The sequence below is a fragment of the Capra hircus genome, chromosome 2, assembly GCF_001704415.2.
Source record: "Capra hircus breed San Clemente chromosome 2, ASM170441v1, whole genome shotgun sequence".
Classification (NCBI taxonomy): domain Eukaryota; kingdom Metazoa; phylum Chordata; class Mammalia; order Artiodactyla; family Bovidae; genus Capra; species Capra hircus.
Window position 1 is genome coordinate 10,620,670 of NC_030809.1, and position 17,840 is coordinate 10,638,509.

Genomic DNA, 17,840 nt, shown 5'->3' on the forward strand with positions numbered 1-17,840 from the left:
CTCACTGTGCTCTGAATAGTTATGGCTACTGGATCAATATAGTTGAAGCTGATAATTGGGTCCAAGAAGATTCATCGATGAAACACATTCCATAGGAAATCAGTATGAAGGTCAGCCACAGCTTCAAATTCAGTATTACCTTATTTCACATACTCTTAATCTGGTAAGAAATTTATAAATATATAATGCTTTGATAGTAAAGACCTCTGCTTCACCAGGGCATTCAGATATTTTAGTGTAACTGAGATCTATAAAATCCGTTGATAAGTAAATGTAAGAACAGTAAAAGGAGATGTGAAAATCTTAAAAGGTTGACAATGGAACATGGTAACTGCCTTGTCTCAAACTATTTTTTTTTAATTGAAGTACAGTTAAAATGTTGTGCTAGTTTCTGCTGTATGACAAAGTGATTTATATATACATGTATATATACATATACACACACACACACACACGCAGATTCTTTTCCATTATAGGTTGTTATAAAATATGAAGTATAGTTTCCTGTGCTATACAGTATAGGTTCTTGTTGTTTACCTATTTTATATATTGTAGTGTGTATATGTTAATCCTGAACTCCTAATTTATCAAACCCTTAAAGCATTAAAAAGTCATAGTTTTTTCTCACCTATTAAACACATGAAATAACTTATTTGAAGAGATTAAGAAACACAAACATCTTAGCACGAATTAGAAGGGCCGTCCCCCTCCTTACTTAGTTCATGATGATTTTAAGTCTTGTCCAGGTAAGCCGCAGCTAAAGTCCTTGCTATGGTTGACATTTAACAATAAAAAATACTTCAGAATGTAGTTTTTTAAACATTCATGATGTGAAATTTGAATATCAGTGCTAACACTCTTGGTGATTGAGTATCACAGTTTTTAGAAACAACCTGCCGTTCCAGCATCACAGTAACTTTCAGATTTATTGTAGTCAATTTTTTTCCCCTAAATAGGTTCTGAACCTGGGGTGCTGGATTTCTGAACATGTTTATTATTACACTGTACTAAAATACTATCTTACTAATAAAAATAATATTAACTGGGAGGGCTTTGCTAGTCTCATTATTTAGTATGTATTCTTAAAAAGTTTCAAAATGTATAATTTCTGGGAAGGGAGGTGGGGGGGGGGGTTCATGTTTGGGAACGCATGTACACCCAGGGTGGATTCATGTCAATGTATGGCAAAACCAATACAGTATTGTAAAGTAAAATAAAGTAAAATTTAAAAAAAATAAATAAAATATATAAAGTTTAAAAAAATGTATAATTTCTATAAATTGGTCTTTCTGACAAAGTCAAAAATTAGTGCAAAATGTCCAAGACAAGTTAGAGGAAATAGCTAGTCCTGAGTATTCTGGGCCAGAAACATGAAATATAAACATGAAGTATATTTAATACTGTTTTATAAAGAATAAAGGAATAAAAGACAACATGGACATTGCTTCCGGCATCATTGTTGCTGCTGCTAAGTCGCTTCAGTCGTGTCCAACTCTGTGACCCCTTAGACGGCAGCCTACCAGGCTCCGCTGTCCCTGGGATTCTCCAGGCAAGAACACTGGAGTGGGTTGACATTTCCTTCTCCAATGCAGGAAAGTGCAAAGCCAAAGTGAAGTCGCTCAGTTGTGTCCAACTCTTAGTGACCCCATGGACTGCAGCCTACCAGGCTCCTCTGCCCATGGGATTTTCCAGGCAAGAGTACTGGAGTGGGCTGCCATTGCTTTCTCCATCCAGCATCACTGTAGCCCTGCCCTTTAAGCCCTTCCTTTAAAAGCACTCTTCCTAGAATTTCAAGTAACAAGTAGCATGACCACCAAATAGTCTGTAGAGCACTATTGCCAACATCAAAGAAATAAAATCCTGGCTTCCTGACTCCTACCTAGTCCACTGTTCTTTGCCCGTAAGTTCAGACTTTCTCAAGTCATTTAAGCACCAAGAGCCTGATGTAGAGCAATAACTGACCAAAAAATGGCAAAGGAATTTTTGTCTCTGAGTGCTATATTCCTGCTGCCCCACAGTGGGGTCTTATCACTAACTCTACCCATGTTTCTCAGCCCAAATACTTCCCTATGGGTTAGTTACTAACCAAACTAACCTGAGCACCTCACTTTGCAGTAATGCGTGTCAGAGTAGTGGACCTTTAGAGAAGACTGTGCAAGCTCAGTTGCTAAGTTGTGTCCGACTCTTTGCAACCTGATGGACTGTAGCTCACCAGGCTCCTCTGTCCATTGGATTTCCCAGTCAAGAATACTGGAATGGGCTGCCATTTCCTTCTCCAGGTTACAGAAGATTAGTTTGGTTAAGAATTGAAGTACATGTAAATGCTAGGAAAAAAATGTGAAAAAATATCTGGTTGATTTAATAGCTCACTAGGATGAGCTATTATAAGTACTAAATAATCTGAGTACTTTGTTAATAATAAAACAAGCAGATGTATATTATAGAAAATTGGGAAACTACAGAAAGTGGAAAGAAAAATATTGCATAGTATCATCATATAGAAAAAACTACAGGCAGTTCTCACTTTTGCATGGGACTGTGTTAACTGAAACCGGTGCACAGTGGAACTGTGTCCTCATTTTGCATGCTTCTTCAGTAACTGAGATCAATCCTGTACTGCCTGTTCTGTTAACATTCAGTTTTTCTTCCAAATTATTCTTTACGTAGTATTTTTTTAAAAATACTTAGTATATTATATTGTATTATATTAAACTTTCAGTTTTATATACTGCTTTTTTCAATTAATAATGAACTATGTTTTCAAGACACTAAGTGTCAGGAAGCATTTAACAGAAGGCTTCCTGTGTGCTGTTTTGGATCTGTCATGAATCCTCTGTCCCTTATCAATTCCTGAATATTCAGGAATTAAGTGGAGCAGCAAACTGCTGGGGGGTGGGGGTTGGGGGGGTGGGGGTTAGGAATGCATGCATTTCCTTCCGTTAGTTTTTCCATTTGGTAAAAGTGATTATTTACAACCATCTCTCTTTCATATGGATAACCTCATGCTTCCTTGATAACGTGTAAGTTTTGATTTTATCTCTGCTGAAAATAGCTACCTTGTAAGACAGTATAAATACTCACACAATGTTGAATAAAACACCCTTGGCTCCATCAGAGCCTGGGTCCCCTTGTCTTCTCTCTCTCTCTCTCTCTCTCTGGAGCACAGAAGCCCGCTGTGTTCACTTTCCTGCCCAGGCTTCTAAGACCCTTTCGAGAAGGTGCTCTATGCCTTCACCCCATCGAGAGGGCACCAGGTGCGCCCCGTGTCAGGGGCTTTATTGGTTTTCTGCGTAAACCAAAGAACATCAGCCTCTTTCTCTCTCCTTTACTTTCTTAAAGTAAACTGGTGGACTCTGGACCACCAGGTTCCGGTCCACTAAAGGACCTCAACAACTAAGTATTTTTTAAGAATATGGTTTATAATGGCTACACAGTTTTCTATTCTACGAATCTACTGCAATTTAACACACATCTTTCCATTCAATAAGTCGGCTGTTTCCAATCTTTTGCTATTGTAACTAATGCTGTGATGAGTATCTTGGCAGTAATTTTTTGTGGTTATCTCTAATTAATTTCCTAGGATAAATCCCTAGAAGGGATTACTGAGGGAAATGACATGAACATCATCCTTAAGACTCTTAATACTATTGTCAAATCTCCATCTCATATTAAACCTCTTTTAAAAGAAGGCAGAACAATGCAGGTTAAGCCAATCTTTTGTGAGTTCCTAAAAACAAATAAGTACCCTTTCACTCACACATATTCAATCAGATCACTGGAAGTTAAACCTCAAATCTTTATTCTGCCATCTCATCATTTCTATATAGCTGTGGAAAGATGACCACTATTCCTTTACTTTTAAATATCTGTCATAATATGGGCTTCCTAGATTTCCTTCATCTTTTCTCACTTCTTTAAAAGGAGGAAACTTTAATCTCATGTCAACTCTAATATTAACTTTTTCATACAGACCTAAATTTATGAGCACTTCTGGCTTTAAACAGATTGAGGTGCAATTCTAATCCAAGGCATTTACTAACTGTATGACCTCAGGTTAGTCACTTAATCCTTCTAAATGTGTTTCCTCATCTATAAACAGGGATAATGCTACCACTTACTTTTTATGACTGTTGGTTTGGATTAAATAAGAAAATAATGTAAAGTGTGAAGTACTTATTCTCAGCATATTGCTTGGCACAGTAAGCACTCATTATTATTTCAATGGCAATGCCAAAGAAAGCTCAAACTACCACACAATTGCACTCATCTCACACACTAGCAAAGTAATGCTCAAAATTCTCCAAGCCAGGCTTCTACAGGTATGTGAACCGAGAACTTCCAGATGTTCAAGCTGGTTCTAGAAAAGGCAGAGGAACCAGAGATCAAATGGCCAACATCCGCTCGATCACTGAAAAAGCAAGAGAGCCAGAAAAACATCTACTTCTGCTTTACTGACTATGCCAAAGCCTTTGTGTGGATCACAACAAATTGTGGAGAATTCTTCAAGAGATGAGAATACCAGACCACCTGACCTACCTCCTGAGAAATCTGTATGCAGGTCAAGAAGCAACAGTTAGAACTGGACATGGAACAACAGACTGGTTCCAAATAGGGAAAGGAGTACATCAAGGCTGTATATTGTCACCCTGCTTATTTGATAACTTACTAAGATCATGGCATCTGGTCACATCACTTCATGGGAAATGGATGGGGAAACAGTGGAAACAGTGTCAGACTTTATTTTTGGGGGCTCCAAAATCACTGCAGATGGTGATTGCAGCCATGAAATTAAAAGACGCTTACTCCTTGGAAGGAAAGTTATGACCAACCTAGATAGCATATTCAAAAGCAGAGGCATTAATTTGCCAACAAAGGTCCGTCTAGTCAAGGCTATGGTTTTTCCAGTAGTCATGTATGGATGTGAGAGTTGGACTGTGAAGAAAGCTGAGCGCCGAAGAATTGATGCTTTTGAACTGTGGTGTTGGAGAAGACTTTTGAGAGTCCCTTGGACTGCAAGGAGATCCAACCAGTCCATTCTGAAGGAGATCAGCCCTGGGTGTTCTCTGGAAGGAATGATGCTAAAGCTGAAACTCCAGTACTTTGACCACCTCATGCGAACAGCTGACTCATTGGAAAAGACTCTGATGCTGGGAGGGATTGGGGGCAGGAGGAGAAGGGGACGACAGAGGATGAGATGGCTGGATGGCATCACCGACTCGATTGACGCTGAGTCTGGGTGAACTCCGGGAGTTGGTGATGGACAAGGAGGCCTGGTGTGCTGCAATTCATGGGGTCGCAAAGAGTCGGACATGACTGAGTGACTGAACTGAACTGAACTGAATGCAGAGTACATCATGAGAAACGCTAGGCTGGATGAAGCACAAGCTGGAATCAAGATTGTTGGGAGAAATATCAATAACCTCAGATATGCAGATGACACCTCCCTTATGGCAGAAAGCAAAGAACTAAAGAGCCTCTTGATGAAAGTGAAAGAGGAGAGTGAAAGAGTTGGCTTAAAATTCAACATTCAGAAAACTAAGATCATGGCATCTGGTCCCATCATTTCATGGGAAATAGATGGGGCAACAATGGAAAGAGTGAGACTTTATTTTCTTGGGGCTCCAAAATCACTGCAGATGGTGACTGCAGCCATGAAATTATAAGAGGCTTGGTCCTTGGAAGAAAAGTTAAGACCATCCTAGACAGCATATTAAAAAGCAGAGACATTACTTTGTCAACAAAGGTCCGTCTAATCAAAGCTATGATTTTTCCAGTAGTCATGTATAGATATGAGAGATGGACCAGAAAGAAAGCTGAGTGCCGAAGAATTGATGCTTTTGAACTGTGTGTGGTGTTGCAGAAGACTCATGAGAGTCCCTTGGACTGCAAGGAGATCCAGCCAGTCCATCCTAAAGGAAATCAGCCCTGAATATTCATTGGAAGGACTGATGCTGAAGCTGAAACTCCAATACTTTGGCCACGTGATGTGAAGAACTGACTCGTTGGGAAAGACCCTGATGCTGGGAAAGACTGAAGGCAGGAGAAGAAGGGGACAACAGAGGATGAGATGGTTGGATAGCATCACCGACTCAATGGACATGAGTTTGAGTAAACTCCAGGAGTTGGTGATGGACACGGAGGCCTGGTGTGCTGTAGTCCATGGGGTCACAAAGGGCTGGACACGACTGAGTGACTGAACTATTATTATTATTCCATAAATATATTAATATAAAGTCATATTATTAGAATAAGATTTTCTAAAGCTCTGTTTATATCTGAAATAAAAAACAGACTAGTTAATTGAGTGTTAGTGCTAAAAGTAAGAGAATAAAATTACTGAAACCTTCACAAGAATAAGGTCTTCCCTGAAAGCTCAGTTGGTAAAGAATTTGCCTGCAATGCAGTAGACCCTGGTTTGATTCCTGGGTCAGGAAGATCCACTGGAGAAAGGATAGGCTACCTACTCCCCAGTATTCTTGGGCTTCCCTTGTGGCTCAGATGGCAAAGAATCTGCCTGCAATAAGAGAGACCTGGGTTCGAGCCCTGGGTTGGGAAAATCCCCTGGAGAAGGAAAAGACTACCCACTCCAGTGTTCTGGCCTGGAGAATTCCATTTACTGTATAGTCCATGGGGTCACAAAGAGTCAGACAAAAGTGAGCAACTTGCACTTCACTTTTTCACAAGAAAAGAAATGGAGAGTTTTTTTGTTTTTTTTTTTAACTGAAGGGTAGCTGACTTACTATATAGGTTAGCTTCAAGTGTACAGCATAGTGATTCCATTTTTTTTGCTTCCCTGGTGGCTCAGTCAGTAAAGAATCCGCCTGCAGTGCAGGAGACCTGGGTTCAATCCCTGGGCTGCAAAGATCCCCTGGAGAAGGAAATGGCAACCCACTCCAGTATTCTTGCCTGGGAAATCCCACGGACAGAGGAACCTGGCAGGCTACAGACCATAGGGTAGTAAGAGTTGGACACAACTTAGCAATTACACCATCACCACCACAGGTTATTATAAGATATTGGATATAATGCCCTCTGCTATACAGGAAGAAGTGGAGTGTTTTATATCTGAGTGCTATAAAACAAAAAAAGCCATGTGGTAGAAAGTAAGAAAATCTCTTTTAAAAATACAGTCACTTAAAGTTATCACACACATACACATAAAAAGTATTACAAGTATTTCTTTGAAATTTCCTTTATGAAATCTGAGGATATGCCATACCTATCATTCAAAGGCAAATTAAGCTAATGAACAGTTCTCTCTGAACTACTGATAAGAATTTAAGAAAGAAGTTTCCTTCATCCCAATTATTAAACAGAAACATTAATAAAATAGCCTATTATAACCAATATTTTTTTATAAAATACTGTCTCCTTCAAGTTTTTAACAGGGATCTAGTTTACAGAATTTTCTTTCTTTAATATGAGGGAAATGAAGTAATTATAAAAGATACCATAATATCTAGGACCTATATACACATGGCACTATGCTATGTATTCCATAATCTGAGTTTAGAGATATAAGAAGAGCTTTACTTAACACTGAACAGCAGGAATAAAGAGTTGTTCAACAATGTCATAAAGGGCTTTTGGCTTTCCAATAAAGAATTTAAATCAAAAGAGAGAGTAAAAAAAACCAAAAACAACATGAAATACTTTATATTCACTAGCCTATTGTTGATACTAGCCAGCTGCTGGTAAATTAGCTTTAATATATACAAAAAGAAATAAACACAAACATATTCACAGAGAGTTCTGCATCTGAAAGGACTGCTCAAGTAGGCTGGTTAAATATATCAGCAACATAAGATTTTAGTACACTTGCTGATACTGATAGGCACTGAGGCGTGGGTGTACAAACAGGAAAACAAGAGCATTTCTGTTTCTTTTCTTTCATGAAGTTATCAGCTACCACTACCATTAAACAAAACTTCCAATTTTTGTTTCTAGTAGTTATCAAGAGCCAAGGAATGCTAAGAGGAGCCAAACAGGCCAGGAAAAGTAGGAATGTCAAAACCAAAAGCAAGCAACACCCAGAATCTGCAGCAATCTATTAGAAAGATTTTCTAATTCCCAGCTAGTTGCAATAAAGGCTACCAAGTTATACTTTTATTAACATACTGAATATTTTTTTTAAATACAGTATTCTTTCAATTTCCTGACATCAGTTCTAGCAAAGTAGCACTAAACCACACTGAACATATCTATCAATACACACTGAAAAATCAGTGCGTATTAAGTGCTCAAAAAACCTCAAACTGACTTCTAGTAAATCATTCTAATTTATAATTCAGTCCAAGATACCTAAAACCAAAGAACAAAACTCTCTATGCACAAGATAAGGCTGTACAAAATCAGGGATTTCCCCCCTCTAAGATGACTTTTTGGTTCAGTAGAGCAACAACTGATCTTGCAGTATGGGATAAGAAGGAAGGAGAAAACCTGACTGAGAGAGAGAACTATAAGGTATATTCTACCTGAATATGTAGATTACTTAGTTTTAGTAAGAAATTAGCCACCTCAAAATATATTTGTCATGGTACCATGTTTTCTGCAAAGTAAGTCAAATCAATAGCAATTCCTCAAAGAGTTTCCAAAAACTTGAAGATTCCAAGTTTTCCAGTCAAGACTTAGCATCTTGGAAATATCTAAATTATGGTGGATAAACAAGTGAGTACTGAAAAGTTATGGTTTTATATTACATGCATCAAATACACTGTGGAAAAGCACAGCCAACTTCTATCACACCTGAAACAAGCAGAGGCTGTCAAGAACAACTTGCTTTCTCTCAGCTTCCTGATCAGCCATGCTTGCTTTTAGGGGAAAGATGGAAATTTCTGTGGGATAAAATCAACATTCTTAGAAACTGCTTACAACAGGATGCCTTACCGAAAGGAGGTAGTCCGTACGTCTGGGTTGCCTGAGGGTAGACAGCATAGGGTTGAGACTGCTGCAAGGTCTGGTACTGAGTCTGTCCAGGGTAAGCAGTTTCCGAAACAGGAACTGAGAGGATATGTGCATAAGGTCTAGAAAAGTTCAAGAAAACAAAAATTTCACATAAGAAAAACAAAAAAACAGCTAATATCACTAACAGCAAAGAATCAATAATGAGTACACTAACCTGTCACATAAAATGTCTCTTAATATGGTCAGAAAGTAGAATTATTTTTTCCTTTTCAGGTCTATTTATCATCTACCTAACAAACAATTTTATAGAAAAATTAAGTTTCAAATATCCTCCAAAGGTCCAGTCACACCACAAACATTTGTGGTGTGCTATGTGCAAGGCCCTATGTGAGATACAAGTACTGACTAAACTCATTTATGCCCTTATGTCTAAATATAGAATAAAATCCTAAAAGGACAGACAACTGGGTAGAATAGATTGGCAACTGACTCTATTCCCCACCGAGCCCTCCAGGCCAAACTAAAGTTTTGAGAGTGAAAGTGGAACTCGGAAAAGAGGGTGAGACCTTCAGAGAAAAAGCAGGCAACCACCATATTAGAAAACCAGGATCAGGAGTGTGGCCCAATGTCCCTAGATCGAGCCTATAAAATCAAGAGTCAAGTGACTAATAAAATCCGGGAAGTCCTACACAGGACACTGGCTTGCCCCGCTGATATTTAAGCCAGAGTATACTGCCACTAGTTGGTTTAGCTAGAGATGAATTCAACAGTGAAACTTCAGGGATTTTAAACCAGCTGGCTGGCTGACCTGCTCATTTCATCCATAGAATAAGATGGCGCCACATTTTATGCACTGAATTTTTTTTTTTGCACTGAATTTTTAGATACGAGTTATTTTATTTGGTGAATTATCCTGTACTTATAAAGTAAGAAAGTAAGTGTCATGTACCATGCAGGTCATAACAATAAAATAATGGTGGGGAGGTAGTTTCAGAGGGGAAAGGTTTTTTTTTTTTGCAGTTTTTGAAGAGAAGAAAATGAAGGAAGGCTATAAAGAAGTGATCTGTGAGCAGACAGAATGTGCAAAAATGAGAGAAAAGGAGTTCTAGAAAAAGAGAAAGCCTCTGCCAAGGGTACAGACAGGGCTTCAGCCAACAAGGAACAGAGATTATACTAAGGGAAAGTATAAGACAGACAGCAAAGACCTTGAATACCAGGCTAAAAGTATTCAGACAAATCTGAAACAATGAGGAGTCACTGAAATTGTTGAGAAAAGGATGACAAGATCAAAGCTGTTCTTTAATAAACATTAGTTTGACATTTCTTTGTAAAATGGATGGGGGAAGGGGACTTGAAACAGAGGCAGTTAAAAAATGCAGTGGTTTAGATAAGTGGTAAGGAGGTCTACTTTAAGGTAGAAAGCTAACAAGGTGTCCTGAGTGCAACAGGTATACAATACTTTTTTGAATAAATGAATGAATTTGCAATTTGCTATATTCACATCTCAGTAGACTTTAAAAGACTGAATTTGAAAATTTCTAGTCTTCTTAGCCAGACTTGAGACCAGAAAATAGCTCAGGCTGTAGCTGTCAATCAAATCATGTGGAAATGACTTAAAATCTCAGTAACTTCAAATGGATTAATCTCCAGATATGATAAAGATCATAAAATATTTTTTATTTAGTGTCTTTATAGCTCAAATTATTTTATCACCTTCATAAGGACCTCAGAGAACAGGTTCAGTCATTTCACAGAAGAAAAACACAGAAATGACTGGCCCAAGGATGTTATTAATGTTAATGATAATACCAGATTAGAATTTGGAGAATTCATCGAGATGATTTTTCAATCAGCTCCTTTTTTTCAAACTGATGCAAAAACAAAAGGCACTTAATACAAATGGGCACAAAAAGGAAGTTTTCTTTTACAAGAGACCCAGACATATTCTGTCACCAATTTCTTTATGTAACTTGCCTATGTAAGCACGTAAAAATTTATCCTAGGTTAATAAAGCACGCTTGTATGCATCTATGTATGCAGGCTCAACTTTTATCAATGTGCAGTTGGTAGCTTGATATACACACTGTTCTGCACCTACTCCTCTTGGAGATGATTAACTTAGTGGATCTTAAATGCTGATCTTATCTCATGAGGCCCAAAATATTGCCTCTGAGTGATTTAAACTCACTAAACCTGTCTAACCTCAAGCCTACTTTCTACTTGAGGACACTTCTAAAAGAATAAGCTTCTAAAGCAATAAGATGAACACAGATTAGTCCCAGAAGTCCCAGTCTGAGGCTGGCTTTAGCTTTTTAAATTGATCTCTCTTTTAAAGTGGAGCAAAGAGAGAGTACTGAGAGGTTAAGCAGTGATATATGTTCATCACTAATGGTATCTTACACTTTTCAGTGCCTATTCACGTTGAGAAAGCTCCTGGGTAACTGTGATCTATTTCAGACAATCATTAACTTTTTAAAAGGACGATACCTAGACTATATTTACATGGAAAAAAAAACTGGAGTAGGGCCAGAGAGAACAAGAGAGGTGAAAATAAGTTAAATGTCAACTTAATAGCTTAAACATCAAGTTACACTTTGCAAGGAATCGAGAGGAAAAGCATACAGATTTTTGAAACAATTATTCAACTTACTTTGCAGAATACATTTGTGAGGTATAATCATTGGATGAGCGAGGGATGTAATCGGTGCATGTCATAACTGAAAGAAAGATATCACCAGGTAAAAAGTTAGAACATTTAAAAAATGAAAGGGGAAAATTTCATGTCTCACTGTATAGTCTTTCAAACTAAGCAACAGAATAAAGCCTGGACATAAAGAAATTTAAAAAGACTATACAGTAGCAATACCTCACTCTTCTAATAATGAGTTTATAGAGACTTTTAGAGACAGTAAAAGCTAGAATGAAGGCAGTATAGAAAAGAGCTAAAGGTCAGTACCAACTGATCTCTATTTTTGGCTGTGCTGTGTCGTGTGTGGGATCTTAGTTTCCCAACCAGGTATCAAACCTGGGCCTTTAGCAGTGAAAGTGTGGAATCCTAACCACTGGACCATCAGGGAATTCCCAGTACCGATTGATCTTTACCATCTCCATCACTGTTCTAAAACCATAAATGAAGCAACCTCCTAAGCTCTCATCTATGCTCAAAGGTGAAGTTAAAATGCAAGATCCATGTCTAGGAAGCCACATTATACTTCTTCAGCTTATTCATTCTCTGGATGCTTACCCTATTCTGAGTAAAAGGTCATAAGGATGACTTGCAGGAAGACAGATTTGGAAAAAGTATCCAATAACTGTTGCTACTGCTATATATAATCAGCAGCAGAAAGATGCAAGCATGCTTTTATACTAGTATTTTTTTCAGCTTTGTAATAAAGCTTTAAGTTTGGTAAAGCAGAGACAGACCTGAGGAACTGATGTAACGCTCTGATAAACCATCAAGTAAAGGGACTTTCACAGCTACTGCCCTCTTGACCTCCATTTCATCTAGAATAGATACTGTCATGAGGCTTAATCCTCATGATTTCATTTGGGATAAATACTGTAAATATTCAACTCAAGTTTGACAGGTAGCAGAATCCTTTTCATTAGCAGTATTTCAGTCCAAATTATAGACAGAGCTACAATACACAGAGCTTGTACCAGATTCCTAAATTGTTCAAGAACATCCTTCATTATCTATTATAAGGGAGGTTGCTCTATTGTGAATAAGGACTAAGGGTGAACCAACTAACTTTATGTCTAGCTCGGTTTTCTGAGTGTCTTACCCCAAAAGGGAACACTGATCGAGATCAGATGTGGGGTCAATTCATGCCCAACAGTAACACAAATCATCTGCGAATGGGCTTATCATGGATCTTGCCTATTGCCACTGTTCACAGTCTCTGAAAATAATTCACAGCAATTTGTAGATTATACTAATCATTAACTACTTTGACAAAAATGAAGGGAATCTCAGTTAGATCTAAGGTTCTTATCGTCCATTACATAGAACGGAAGTTCATTTGATTTCTACATAATGGTTCCTTCTCTGCTGACAAGTATTTTCAAAAACCCAAATCCTTCTCCTTCTCTCATTTAATTCTAGAAGAGATCGCAAAACATTCTAGGAGATCTAGGCCAATTTTTACTTCTCTAGAGAATGAATAAGCCTTAATCTTTGTGATACCTGGGAACTATGAAAAGATTAAAAACAGTCAAGGCATAATCTACTTAATTATAACTTCTCTGCCTGCCCTTCTTCCCCCTCAAGCTGTGGGACAGCTGCCTTCCTACTAAATTGTAAAGCAGTATTAAGATCATTATTGTATTTGCATTAAAAACCCAAGCTTTCTGTTCCCTTGAGACAGAAAATTGCATGTGAGGTGGGATAATCAAGTTTCAATGACCTATGTCAGTTACACAACAAAGCTGTATCCCAGAATAAAATTCCACAAAATGGAAACAGAACTCAAATTTCTTTAGCACTGTGTAAATAAATTTGGATGTGTTCAACTCTGCACTAGTTTAAAAAAAAAAGGTAACAGCAGGGAAACAAGGCAAAAACCTAGAAATATACTCTGAAAGTAAAACTAACAGGACATTCTGACGAATTTGAATTAAGGAATGAGGAAAACAGGGAAAACAGGATAATTTCTAGGTTTTCAGCTTGAGAAATTGGAGGGATAGTGAAAATACTTCCAAAGATGAGTAAGTTGGGGACGAGAACAGCTTTGGTGAGGGCTAAGGGCAGAAAAAGCTTTTACATATTTTAAGTATGACTTTCCTTTTAGATATCTAAGTGGAGATATCAAGTAGGCAGTAGGATACAAAAACGAAATTAGAGCAAGAAGTCAGACTAGGAACACAAATTTGGAATTTATTAACTATGCATCAAATATTTAAAGTAACGAAATGGGTGGGAGAATACAGAAAGAACAAAGATGGTGGACCAGAACCAAATCCAGAGGCCCACTAACATTCAGAGATTAGACAGCAGAAGCAAGGCCAGCAAAGAAGAAAGGTGGGAGAAAGAGTGGTAAGAGGCAGGATACAGGCAGACAGAAACACCCACTGGAACTAGTGCTTTCAGTTACTGAAAGGAACTAATGACCTTGACAAAAGCAGTTTCACTGAAGAATGGTGACAAGGTTAAATTTGAGAGGGATGAAGAGTAAATGGGAGGAGGCAAAACAAGTGAGGGCAACTCTTTCCAGAGGTTCCAAGGCGGGTCATGGGACAAAGAGAAGGTCTGTAACTGGTGGGGAACATGGACTTCAGGGAGGCTTTTGTTTGTGCTTTAAGATGGAAGATACTGGATCATGTCTCCAGACAGGATGGATTAAGGAGAGAAGAATAAGACAATGCAAGAATGGTACTAGGATAATCACAGTACCAAAGTCCTTGGGGTAGGTGAGAACAGACAAGATATGAAGCACAAATAAAAGCTCTTACCTTTCACAGGAACAAGAATACTATTTCCATTCTGACAAGAATAAAACAAGGTTACATGGGTACAAACACAAGTAGGGCTGAAGACTTGGTGGTGGTAGGTTAATAAGGGAACCTCCTGTCAGACAGCTTCTATTCGAGAAGAAATCATCAGTCAAATATGGAGAGAGGTGAGCAGTATGGGTGCACTGAGAGGAAAGAAATGGTAAAAGGTAAAACTCATGAGTAAAGTGTAGTAGGGTGCCCACTTAAGGCCCTGCGAGTAAACAGTCAGCTAAGTGTATAAACTACCCAGTAATGTTCAGCTATTTAATGTAATACTTACAGAGAAGGTGGACAGTTGGATTAAATCAGGATTGGGGTTTAGCAAGGACAGTACAAGAGTCAAAATTATTGAAGGTATTAGTAAGAGAGTAATTGTAATAAAGAACTGCAGAATCCATGCGGAGTAAAAAGGGATAGGAAAAGAAGAGGGACATTATGGGTGTTGGACAGGTCATCTACATGGATGTTCAAATTACCAAGAATAATAAAGGTCTGGATGGAGAAGAAAACAAAGATCTAGTCTTTAAAGAGCAAAATGACTAAGAGTTCAGTCTGAGGTAAAAAGAAAGCTGGAGGAAGGGGCATAAATATAGACTTCAAAGGAACTAGAGTTTTTGAAGGAAAGAAAGAGAAATAATTTTTAAGAAGCAAGAAGACTCAACTTACTTCTGGGCCCTGAAGTATGTAAGCAACAGACCTTTTTCTTAGGGATATGAAGTGAAAGTCGTTCGGTTGTGTCCGACTCTTTGAGACTCCATGGACTATACAGTCCATGGAATTCTCCAGGCCAGAATACTGGAGTGGGTAGCCTTTCCCTTCTCCAGGGAATCTTCCCAACCCAGGGATCAAACTCTGGTTTCCAGTATTGCGGGCAGATTCTTTACCCCTGAGCCACAAGGGAAGCCCAAGAATACTGGAGTGAGATATTAAAAAAATTAAGTGGAGACACCTTTCGTTGATTAGAGCAGTTCCCATATGTATCAGAGTTACCTAGCTATCTTCTTAAAAATGCAGATTCTCATCCACAACAGGTCTACTGAATGATAATCACTAAAGATGAGGCTAGAATGCTACCTTACAAATAAGCACTCCAGGTTAACTCTCAGGTATGCTAAAAGTTTGAGAACTGCTGGAACAGCATCTTTGAGGAGGTAATATATACAACTAAAGACAACCATTTTTTAAAAAGGCATATCATCTTTTATTACATGGGAATTATATAAAGTTAAGGTTAAGCATCTTAAGATATATGTCCTAAACAAACGTCTTTTTATAAAGCAACACAAATTTATTCTTCTGAAGTGTGTGGTATAATATGAAAGGGCATAGCTATTTAATTTCAAGGAGGACTAACTGCCCTATGGGGCATACCACCATGATATTCCAAAAAAAGCTTAGATCTCCACAAGAAAAACAATAGAACATTCTACAAATTTTTGGCTAAGGTTTGGTAAACAGAGGGTGTATCCTATTGAGATGGGTCTCCCTCAGGGCCCAGTATCAATTTTGGGCTCTCAGGGGACTACTTTTCTTTTTTTTGGTCTAGATGGATAGATAGAATCATCTGGTTATTAGAAAGCTAGAAACATATCAAGCCATCCAGAGAAGCAGTCAGAGGCTGGCCCACAAATTTTTCTGATTTTGAGTAAAGCACTATTTATTACCTTTAGAAGAACATTCAATCTCAAAACAAAAACACAATCACCAATCCCTAGGAGTAGATCCCATGTAACTTTGCTCCTTAGCTGGTATGCAATAAGGTTTATAGGAGGGCGTAAGGATGAACACATGTACAAGGCAATCAAAGGATTCTGGATACTCTGAGACAAGTGAGGCAATCAGTGAAAACAAGTTATAAAAGGTCAGCATCACCTGGTCACAGGAATACGTCCATGATGCACAGAATATGGTACTTACTCTCCTCTGACATGGTAAGGTTTGAAGCAAGGCTTGAAGTTTCAGGTTTCTGATCACTGACTTCAGGGTTGCTTACTTGACTGGAAAAACCAAAATGAATACATTAGCCTCTGGATGATCTGCTGCATTGCTAAAAGTGACTAAATCAAACCAATTTCTTCCTAGATAAGGGGCAAGGTTAGTCTACTTCATGAAGTCCTTATTCTCGGTTTTTATCGGCTACCTAACAGCTAAGGCCAGGCCTAGTACCTTCAGCATTCCAGTTCTTTGTCACATCCCTAGACCGTGACTGTTTTTATACCACGTGGAAGTTTCAGGTAAGCAACAGGCAACTCAGATTTTCTCTAAAGACCACATGGTAAAAGAAAACTACAGCAACCTAAAACTGCTCCCACTTTATTTCCAAAGTACCAAAGGAATGTAGGGAGGTGACTGACTTCAGACAATGGGCCTCATAATCACCTGAAAAGCTTTTTCAAATTACACATGCTTACGCAAGAAGGGGTTCTGAACCTTAAGATGGTGCATTACACTGCACTTCTGTTTTCCCCCAATTAAGAACAAACAAATTTTTGTTCTTATACCCCAAACTTGGCAAATCTTTTTTAAAAAAACTTGTAACAAATTAAGAGAAACTGAAAAAGACTAAGTCATATAAACTAGGAGGATAAATCATTATGTTAGATACTTTAATGTTGGGAAGATCCTCAGTGAGATTCTGAAATGGAGATTACCCTTTGATCTTTCACAACGTTCTCCCTCTTCCTCTTACCTTACTTTCCAACTCTCCCCATATTCCCTCAACCACTAGTATAGTACAGCGCTTAAGGGTGCAGACTCTGGAACCAGACTGCTTGAGCTCATATTGCACTTTGTCAAAACTAGCTTTATGGCTTTAGGCAAGTCATGAACTTCTCTGTACTCCAGTTTTTTCAACCGTCAATGAGGGATAATTATAGAACCTACCTTTCAGGGCTGTTATAGGGATTAATGAGTCAATATATGAAAAGTATTTAGAGCAAAGACTAGAAGAGAGTAAACACAATGTAACTGTGGCCAGTACTATTATAATACAGCTTCTCCCTAGTTCAGGCCATCCTTCCCACATTCATGTTCCTGCAGCAAGAAATCCGCTTTGCAGTTCTGCACTCTAGGAAGAAGCAGAGGACACTGTCGCAGATACTCCACATACCGGGAAAGCTATGACTTTTTTAAAGACTAGAATAAAACTTTATTTTCACTTATTAAGTTAACAAAGACAAAAAGTTTGTGACACTATGTTGGAGAAGTATGAAAAGAACTATGGTTACATATCCATGGTGGGTAACTGGAACTGGTGTGTATAAACTAATCAAGAAGTATTTTCATTGCAACATGATTTGTTATATAAAATTTTAGAGACCAATGTCCAGCTGGTTAAAGAACTGGGTAATGTAAAGTATCCTCATACAAGGGAACACTATACCATCATCAAAAAATTTTTTTTCCAGTTTTTCTTTTTTTGGAAAGATAAGACTAATAAACAG

At 38.1% G+C, this 17,840-nt stretch overlaps 1 protein-coding gene across 2 annotated transcripts in view; it reads right to left on the reverse strand.

Moving 5' to 3' along the window:
* EYA3 (EYA transcriptional coactivator and phosphatase 3) overlaps positions 1 to 17,840 on the reverse strand; it is a 95,474-nt gene that overhangs the window by 41,251 nt on the left and 36,383 nt on the right. For both annotated transcript variants that reach the window (XM_005676781.3, XM_005676782.3), the window contains exons 4-6: positions 16,315 to 16,394; positions 11,555 to 11,621; positions 8,887 to 9,023 (exon numbers count right to left, since the gene is read on the reverse strand). In XM_005676781.3, coding sequence (XP_005676838.1) covers positions 8,887 to 9,023; positions 11,555 to 11,621; positions 16,315 to 16,394 — 284 coding nt within the window. The remainder of the gene's footprint in view (positions 1 to 8,886; positions 9,024 to 11,554; positions 11,622 to 16,314; positions 16,395 to 17,840) is intronic.